This window comes from Stigmatopora nigra, chromosome 20 (genome assembly GCF_051989575.1).
Source record: "Stigmatopora nigra isolate UIUO_SnigA chromosome 20, RoL_Snig_1.1, whole genome shotgun sequence".
In the NCBI taxonomy this organism is placed as follows: Eukaryota; Metazoa; Chordata; class Actinopteri; order Syngnathiformes; family Syngnathidae; genus Stigmatopora; species Stigmatopora nigra.
In genome coordinates this window covers 5,525,797-5,534,940 of record NC_135527.1, presented here as the reverse complement: position 1 = coordinate 5,534,940, position 9,144 = coordinate 5,525,797, and the positions used below count along the sequence as shown (strand labels likewise).

The 9,144-nt window shown below is 35.7% G+C and overlaps 1 protein-coding gene across 1 annotated transcript; it reads left to right on the top strand.

Annotated features, from left to right (window-relative positions):
- Nucleotides 1-3,956: 3,956 nt before the first annotated feature.
- Nucleotides 3,957-6,880, top strand: LOC144213913 (fatty acid-binding protein, intestinal-like). Its single transcript, XM_077742643.1, has 4 exons — nt 3,957-4,122; nt 4,945-5,117; nt 5,217-5,324; nt 6,511-6,880. Exons 1-4 carry the CDS (start codon nt 4,056-4,058, stop codon nt 6,559-6,561), a joined length of 399 nt encoding a protein of 132 aa, XP_077598769.1. The 5' UTR covers nt 3,957-4,055; the 3' UTR covers nt 6,562-6,880.
- Nucleotides 6,881-9,144: the final 2,264 nt, after the last annotated feature.

The following is a 9,144-nucleotide window of genomic DNA, read 5'->3' as shown; positions in this document are numbered from 1 at the left end:
ACCCCAAAAATCCGTCAATAAGTAACCTGTATATGCCCCAAAAATCCAACAGGAAGTGACCTAAGTGTGCCCCAAGAATCGACAGGAAGTGCCCTAAGCGTGCCCCAAGAATCGACAGGAAGTTACCCGGGTGTGCCCCAAGAATCGACAGGAAGTGACCCGAACATGCCCAAAAAATCGACAGGAAGTGACCCGAACGTTCCCCAAAATTTGACAGGAAGTGACCCGAACATGCCCCAAGAATCAACAGGAAGTGACCCAAACATGCCCCAAAAATTGACAGGAAGTGACCCGAACGTGCCCCAAAATTTGACAGGAAGTGACTCGAACATGCCCCAAGAATCAACAGCAAGTGACCCAAACATGCCCCAAAAATTGACAGGAAGTGACCCGAATGTGCCCCAAGAATCAACAGGAAGTGACCCAAAGATGCCCCAAAAATCGAAAGGAAGTGACCCGAACGTGCCCCAAGAATCGAGAGGAAGTGACACGAGCGTGCCCCAAAAATCGACAGGAAGTGACCCAAAAATCGACAGGAAGTGAACAAAAATCAACAGAAAATAACACAAAATGCCCCCATAATTAACTCATCAGCTGCTATTCACATCCCATCTGTTTGAAGTGGGCGGGGCGTTATTTAACTAAATACTGTGTAAGGATTTCTTGGCTAACGTTTCGCCATATTGTCAGATAATCATCATTATCAAGGTGCACCTCGTTGGTTAAATTGGCCTTCCCGCTTTTACTGTAATGCGCCAAAAACGGAGCAAAAAGGTCATGGGAAATGTCGCGTTGACCCTCGCTGTGGGCGCTTTTGTTTGTCCGAAACAAAAGAGACGTGAGAGTGAGCAAAGCGAGCGCACCCGCCAATTAGCAGCTTAGAAATGGTGAAAGCGTCGTGATTGGCTGGGAAGATTTTGGTCTCACAATCTTCCTGTGGCCACGGCGGGTGGGTCGTCACCTTACACCTGGCGTACTGTAATTGCGGGGGACGGTTTAATCACCTTTTGTTCGCCGAGCCATATGTTGCTCCGCCCCTTAAAATAGTGTGTTGCAGTAAAACCACTACAGAATGCCACATTAAATGGGTGAATTTACAGTGAAAAAACACCAGAAACTATTACTTTAAAAGCGATTGTACTTTAGTTTACTTATTTAAATGTTCAGTGAGTTTTTGCATGATTAGGATGAGGCAGAATAACATGCCTTTTTCTCTCAAATTTATTGTTATAATTATTTGTTTCGGATGTACTGTCTTTATTTTCTGTAGAAACATTGAATTTAGCATAGAAAAAGTGTTTCTTTCAAACTTGAGTATTGAAAAAGAGGGGGTCGTCTTATATTCGGGCTAATACAGTATATACACACATTTATATTCATGTGTATATATGTATGTGTATGTGTATGTGTATATGGGTATATGTGTATATGGGTATATGGGTATATGGGTATATGGGTATATGGGTATACGTGTATATGTGTATATGTGTATATGTGTATATGTGTATATGTGTATATGTGTATGTGTATGTGTATATGTATATATGTGTATGTGTTTATGTGCATGTGTATGTGTATGTGAATGTGTATACGTGTGTGTGTATGTGTACATGTGTATATATGTGTATGTGTATGTGTATCTATGTGTATGTGAGTAAATGTGTGTATATATTTGTGTATGTGTACATGTGTATATGTGTATATCTTTATATGTATATGTGTATGTGTATGTGAGTAAATGTGTGTATATATTTGTGTATGTGTACATAAGTATATGTGTATATCTTTATATGTATATGTGTATGTGTATGTGTATATGTATATTTATATGTATATGTGTATATCTTTATATGTATATGTGTATGTGTATATGTATATTTATATGTATATGTGTATATCTTTATATGTGTATGTGTATATGTATATTTATATATGTATGTGTATGTATGTGTATGTATGTGTATGTATGTGTATGTATGTGTATGTATGTGTATGTATGTGTATGTATGTGTATGTATGTGTATGTATGTGTATGTATGTGTATGTGTGTAAATGTGTGTATATGTGTGCATATGTTTGTGTGTATGTGTGTAAATGTGTGTATATGTGTGCATATGTTTGTGTGTATGTGTGTAAATGTGTATATGTGTGCATATGTTTGTGTGTATGTGTGTAGATATACATACATATTCACATATATACACATACATACACAGACGATTTGGCTGCCAGGCAACACAAAAAATAATGTCACAGGGTCGATCCAGCCGCGTGCCGCAATTTTGACAGCCGTGCAATTTTTGCCAAAACGAGATATAATAATAATCTTCTGCCATTATCGGGATACAGTAATCATCATTTCTCCCCAAGTCGCGCAATCCAAATAGTGAATCCCAAGAGAAGCATGGCAAATCGGGGATGAGGGTCCGTGAGTGGTGGACCATTTGTCAACCCGGGTTGGAGGCATGCGGGTATGCTAACACCCAAATATGTACATTAGTCGAGATATAAAAAAAATATATAAAGAAGACTCAGAAACTTACCTTTACTGCCCTCTAGTGGCCAACACAAAATGAATCAATGACGCAATGACGGCATTCCAATTGGATTTGTTGTCAATGTCTTTCAATGGAAGTAAATGAGCTACAGATTAGCTAATATTTAGCTACAAAAAACAGAATAAACCAAATAATATTCCAAAAAAATACATTTTCGTCATTAAAATACTAAAACATAATCATGTAAACAAAGAAAATATTTACAAAATAGTGAAATTCTACACATTAGCCTCAACATGAAACCTTTTCACCTGTTCACATGTTTAAGTGAATAGCTCCCTCTTGTGTTAAGAACTGCAACAAAATGTATGTTGGAATTAAGATACCGTATTTTCACGACTATAAGGCGCACTTAAAAGTCTTAAATTTTCTCCAAAATAGACAGGGCGCCTTATAATCCAGTGCGCCTTATATATGGAAAAAATTAAAATGTGCCATTCATTCAGGGTGCGCCTTATAATGTGGTGCGCCTTATTTATGAAAAATACGGTATTTAGCTTCTACAGTCAAGTTTGAAATAGAATAAGGCTGGAAAACAACAAAATCTGTACTGACACTAATAAATGCAAAAAAATATATTGAATAAACATAGTACTTCAACCAATAGTGGCCTCCACGCAGAATAAAAACAAAAAATCCTTAAAAAAAACGTACTGTATTTTCACGACTATAAGGCGCACTTAAGTCATAGATTTTTTTCCAAAATAGACAGGGCGGCTTATAATCCAGTGCGCCTTATATATGGAAAACATTAAAATGTGCCATTCATTGAGGGTGCGCCTTATAATCCAGTGCGCCTTATATATGGAAAAAATGTCATTCATTGAGGGTGCGCCTTATAGTGCAGTGCGCCTTATAGTCGTGAAAATACGGTTCTTGTGGACCATTTTCAATTAACTTTTTATCATTTGCTGGATAATGAGTCAAAGTTGTAGTTTGTAAACAGCTGCTTTATAGGGAACTCATTGGCTGCCTTTGGACGTCCAATTTTTGGGGGCGTGGTCTATTTTTAAGGTCCATTTTCTCAAGAAACACAGTTAAAAAATCACCATTTGACCCATTTTTTTTACAGATTAAACCCATTGAACCCCAACTCCAAGGCGACTGAAATAGCGTGAATACCGTCCCTCCGTCTCACAACAACTTGGACTTTTGCCAGTCTGAGATTCACACTCATTTCCATGCCGGTCACAAGCACAGTTTGAAAAGGCCAGAGAGGAACAAAAAGGGGGCCTCAGCTGACCGACTGCCCCCCCACGCCCCCACCCGCCGCCACCCCCCCGCCAAACAAAAGCCCACCCTTGTCCTTCGCTTTTACTTTGGCGAGAACAGTGCGGTAGTGTTTCAGGGCGGCGATGGATGGCCGTACATTTACACAAAAAAACGCATCACGCGAGGGTAGGGTGGGGGCTGCTAGGGTATATAAACCGAGGTGGACCCCCGAGTTCTCGGTCCCACGGTCTAAAAAAATCGCCGCATTGCCCCCCGACTGCAGCCATGGCTTTTGACGGAACTTGGAAGGTGGAAAGCGGCGAGAATTACGATGCCTTCATGGAAAAAATGGGTGAGTGGCGAATTGGAGCGGTATACCTTTAAAAAAGTAAGTAGTCGTACCTCTACTATTTTGTAAGTAGAGGTGTACTTTATATGTAAATTCACTAATTTGTTTCACGGTCCTCACAAAACTGCCAACTAAACCCTTTAAAATTGGTCAAAATGTACCAATTTTGTATGAAAGATGTGAAACAACACAAAAATGAGAAAATTATCAACAAAAAAAATTGTCTTAAAATAAATAGCACTGGATTAAAAGCCCTGAATATTCCATTTTTTATAGATCTAAAACAATGTTTATTTGAGATGTTTTATGATGGATTTTTAGAGTTTACAAAATTATTTTTGAACAAAAAAAACAGAAAAAATAGATTAAAATATTACAATTATTAATTTAAAAAGGGGGAAATCAGGAAATGTAATATACAGTTTTACTATACTACTATTCTTACTATTATACTACTATTTTTACTATTTTAATTTGATTCTAAAACAGAATTGAATTAAAAGCCCCGAATATTCCGTTTTTTCTAGCTTTTTAAAATATATTTTTAGATTTAAAAATTATTTTTGAACTAAAAACTGAAAAAAATGATTTAAAAAAATACAATTATTGATTCTAAAGGAGGAAAATCATTTAATTTAATATACATCTTACTCTTCATTTTAATTGGATCCTAAAAAAGAAACTCATGATTGACTTTCCCGGGCCGCAAAAAATTAAGCGGCGGGCCAGATATGGCCCCCGGGCCACCACTTTGACACCTGGGTACTGTTTTGTATGAAAATATGTGACTACTAAGTCTAATAGGAAGCCATTCTTTCCCCGCAGGCATCAACGTAATGAAGCGCAAGCTAGCCGAGCATGACAACCTAAAAATTAGCATCCAGCAAAATGGCAAGGATTTTCAAATTAAAGAGTCCAGCACCTTCCGCACGAAGGACATCCACTTCACGCTGGGGACGCCTTTCGACTACAGCCTGGCTGACGGCACTGAAGTCTCGGTGAGTTCCCCGGTGTGCTGTGGTAGTTAGCAAAAGAGGAAGTGGTTTTCTTTTCAAAATAATGGCCTGTATGTGTGTGTGTGTGTGTGGGTTGTATAGGGAACATGGGAACTGGACGGGGACACGTTGAAAGGAAAATTCACCCGCAAGGACAACAACAAGGTGCTGACCACCACCAGAGTCGTAATTGGAGATGAACTTGTGCAGGTGAGCTAAAAATGACTACTTTTGGGGTCATAGTAAGAAAAATATAGGACTAAAAGTCATAATTAGAAGATTAAAGTCATAATATTGTGAGATGGAAATTGTAGTATTATGTATAAAACGTTGGAATGAAAGGGCTGTCTTAAAATTTGCTATGAGACACAGTAGTAGTAGTTGGGGGTTGTTTATGCATCCAATGGATAATGTAGTTGTAGTAGTAGTATACATAGAGCTGTAGTAGTAGTATACATAGAGCTGTAGTAGTAGTATATATATAGCTGTAGTAGTAGTAGTAGTATACATAGAGCTGTAGTAGTATACATAGAGCTGTAGTAGTAGTATACATAGAGCTGTAGTAGTAGTAGTATACATAGAGCTGTAGTAGTAGTATACATAGAGCTGTAGTAGTAGTATACATAGAGCTGTAGTAGTAGTATACATAGAGCTGTAGTAGTAGTGGGTTATGTATAGAACCACTATTTGTAGCTGTGGTAGTAGTAGTAGGGGGTTGTGTTATACATCCACTAGATGGAGCTGTGGTAGTCGAGGGTTGTTTATGTATCCACTAGATAGAGATGTTGTAGTAGTAGTATACATGGAGCTGTAGTAGTAGTGGGTTGTGTATAGAACCGCTATTTGTAGCTGTAGTAGTAGTAGTAGTATTAGTAGTAGTAGTAGTAGTAGTAGTATTAGTAGTAGTAGTAGTAGTAGTAGTAGTAGTAGTAGTAGTAGGGGGTTCTGTTATACATCCACGAGATAGAGATGTAGTAATAGTTGTAGTATACATTCACTACATGGAGCTGTAGTAGTAGTGGGTTGTGTATATAACCACAATAACTGTAGTAGTAGTGGAATGTGTATAGAACCACAATAGCTGCAGTAGAAGTGGGTTGTGTATAGAACCACCATAGGTGTAGTAGTAGTGGGTTGTGTATAGAACCAAAGTAGCTGTAGTAGTAGTGGGTTGTGTATAGAACCACAATAGCTGTAGTAGTAGTAGTAGTAGGGGGTTGTGTTATACATCCAATAGAAGGAGCTGTAGTGTTAGTAATATGGGGGTTATACATCAAGATAACTATTACATAAATTAAATTTTTGCATTTCCTGTGTATAATTTCAACTTTAGTCTCGTAGCCCCACCCCTTTTTTTTCTTTTGTGACCCTAATAATTTGTTGTACTTCCTTTTAGAGTTTGAACTATGAGGGTGTGGATGCCAAGAGGACTTTCAAGAGGCAGTAACCTTGTTATTCCTTTTTTTTATACTTTTAGAAGCATTTTCATTACAATAAGAAACGTTAACTTTTTATGTAATTACAGCCCATGTCCACACGAGGGCAGCATATGTCATTTTCTCCCTCAGTCTCAGTTGGCAGGTTGCCAATGGTATACAATGAGTTAAAATATTTGTTTTTTAATTGATTCAAACAATAAAATCTGATATTTTACTTCAGTCTTATGATATTAATGTCTAATTATGTATTTTGTCTTAATACTGTCATGTATAATCATGATTAATGATTTTTCAATAAATCTTTCATGTCATTATTATTGAAATCCAGCGTCATATCTCTCATACATATATATTATTCTTATATTCATATTCATATATATATATATATATATATATATATATATATATATATATATATATATATATATATATATATATATATATATATATTCATATATATATATATATATATATATATATATATATATATATATATATATATATATATATATATATATATATATATATATATATATATATATATATATATATATATATATATATATATATATATTATTATTTTTTTTTTCATTATTAGATCTTTTTTAATGATTCATAGAGAATTTGTGGCATTTTGCAAATATGTAAAACACACTGAAAAGAAATAGAATAATTTTTCCCCCAAAAAATTAACATCAAACATAAACCTGAAAAAAACCAAGTTCAGAACATTTTGGTCTTTAATGTTTTCATTAAATAATTTCATAAAAACGTTTTTTTTCCCCCCAAAAAACAAGGCTAGCTTGATATGCAACTAACCACAGCATATATACACAAACATGGGATTTAGCGTACCATAATAGAAAATCTGCCATTCACTCTATTGGTATTTCTTATTGTATTTTTTGTATTTTTTTTTTGTTTTGTCGGGATTTCACAGTGAATTATGTATTATTTTTACAGTATATTGTACAGCACGTTCCAACCCATCAGATACAACACACGCAAACAAAATAATATACAATATTAATACTTACATTGAATTATATACTCGGGGGGAGGAAAACAACACCCATATAAACACACACACACACACACTATAAATACTCGAAATGAATGAATAAATGAAAAAAATGCATATTAATATTTTAATAAACCGTTTTGAATGTCTATTTAGGTTGCTAAAAACATGAAATGACACGTAAATTTAAAAATATTTTTCAATCAAAAACATCTATAATTATGATGAATGATTTGTAATATTTTACACCTTAAATAAAATTGTACCAAAAGTTTTAAGACGCTTGACCATTGACTACAATGGGAAACTGTCTCTAAACTTTTGACCGCCTTTGTACCGGAAAGGAAATGAAATATTTTCTTCTCCAAAAATTTGATTAGCCATTTGCTAGTGATAAAAATGTCAATTTTAAATGGCTTAAAACAAAAAAAACTAGTTTTCATGTCAAAAACGCGTATACAAAACAAAATGCCTTTGGTCTGTTGCTAATTATAGCTGTGTATTGCGCTCTTGAGCACGCCAACTGGACGGCTTTGGTATAGCACTCCCTTCTAATTGGTTGACCAACAACAACAAAAAAACACCAACAACAAAAAAAAGCCACGGCATAAACACAACAGCTCAAACACGCTAGCTTCATGTTGAGCTAGCGCTAGGCTAATGGCTAGCATTTCACCCCTTGCCATCATACAGAAAGCTAAACATTTGTTCGATTGTCATGCGTAATACCCGGTTAAAATCCATTTTTTTCCCGTATCGTATTACGATTATTTGTTTTTTCCGAGTTAGGCACCCACTAATTTGCCTGATAGTAATTTCCGCATTTTTCCCTTGCTCTAGCCCAACACGAATACTTTTAAATTGATTATAAAAATACCTCTTTCTTAAAAAAACAAGTACCTTTTTTTTTAGGTTTTTTTTCTGTTTTTTTGCGGGTTAAATTCATGCTTTTTATAATTTTAATCACACAAATAGAAGGAAAGTTGTACTCCAAATCAATGATAACGTCCCTTTTTTTTAATCAGGCAGCGCTTTGGGCACACACCCGTGCATATAAACGCCGTGTCTTTGCATACCTGTAAACAAGGGGGAGGTACCTTTGGCGAGGGGGTGTGGCCAGAGCACCGTTGGGATGTTTGGAGACTGGAACGGGATTTGGAAGAAAACGTCTCAAAAAATAGAGGGGTCTTGAGGGGGTTTCTTGATGTTTGATGGAGGCCTGGAAGGCCTAAGAAAAAGAGACAAAAAATTAGCACAAATTTAATCATGTGCTGTGGTAGTTAGCAAAAATTGGAAATTGATCGTATTTTCCGGATTATAAGATGCGCATTTTGTCAGTTTGCCACTTTTTTTTAGTCAGAAAAGCTTTAGCCAGTTGTTCTCTATTTTACTATTGTTACTTTAATGTATGTTTGTTGCTGATAAAAATATTTTAAAAAATTGCCGTCCCAAAAATTACTAATACCGTATTGTATGGACTGTAGGTCGCACCGACCAAATAATGTAAAATGAAAAGGGAAAAAGTAGTTTAGGTTGCATTTTAGGGAGGGCAATGTTTTATCTGATCAGG

Coding starts and splice junctions, on each gene's coding strand:
- LOC144213913 (XM_077742643.1), top strand. CDS start 4,056: ATGGCTTTTGACGGAACTTGGAAGGTGGAAAGCGGCGAGAATTACGAT. Junction 5,118..5,216: donor CTGACGGCACTGAAGTCTCG/GTGAGTTCCCCG, acceptor TGGGTTGTATAG/GGAACATGGGAACTGGACGG. Junction 5,325..6,510: donor TTGGAGATGAACTTGTGCAG/GTGAGCTAAAAA, acceptor ACTTCCTTTTAG/AGTTTGAACTATGAGGGTGT.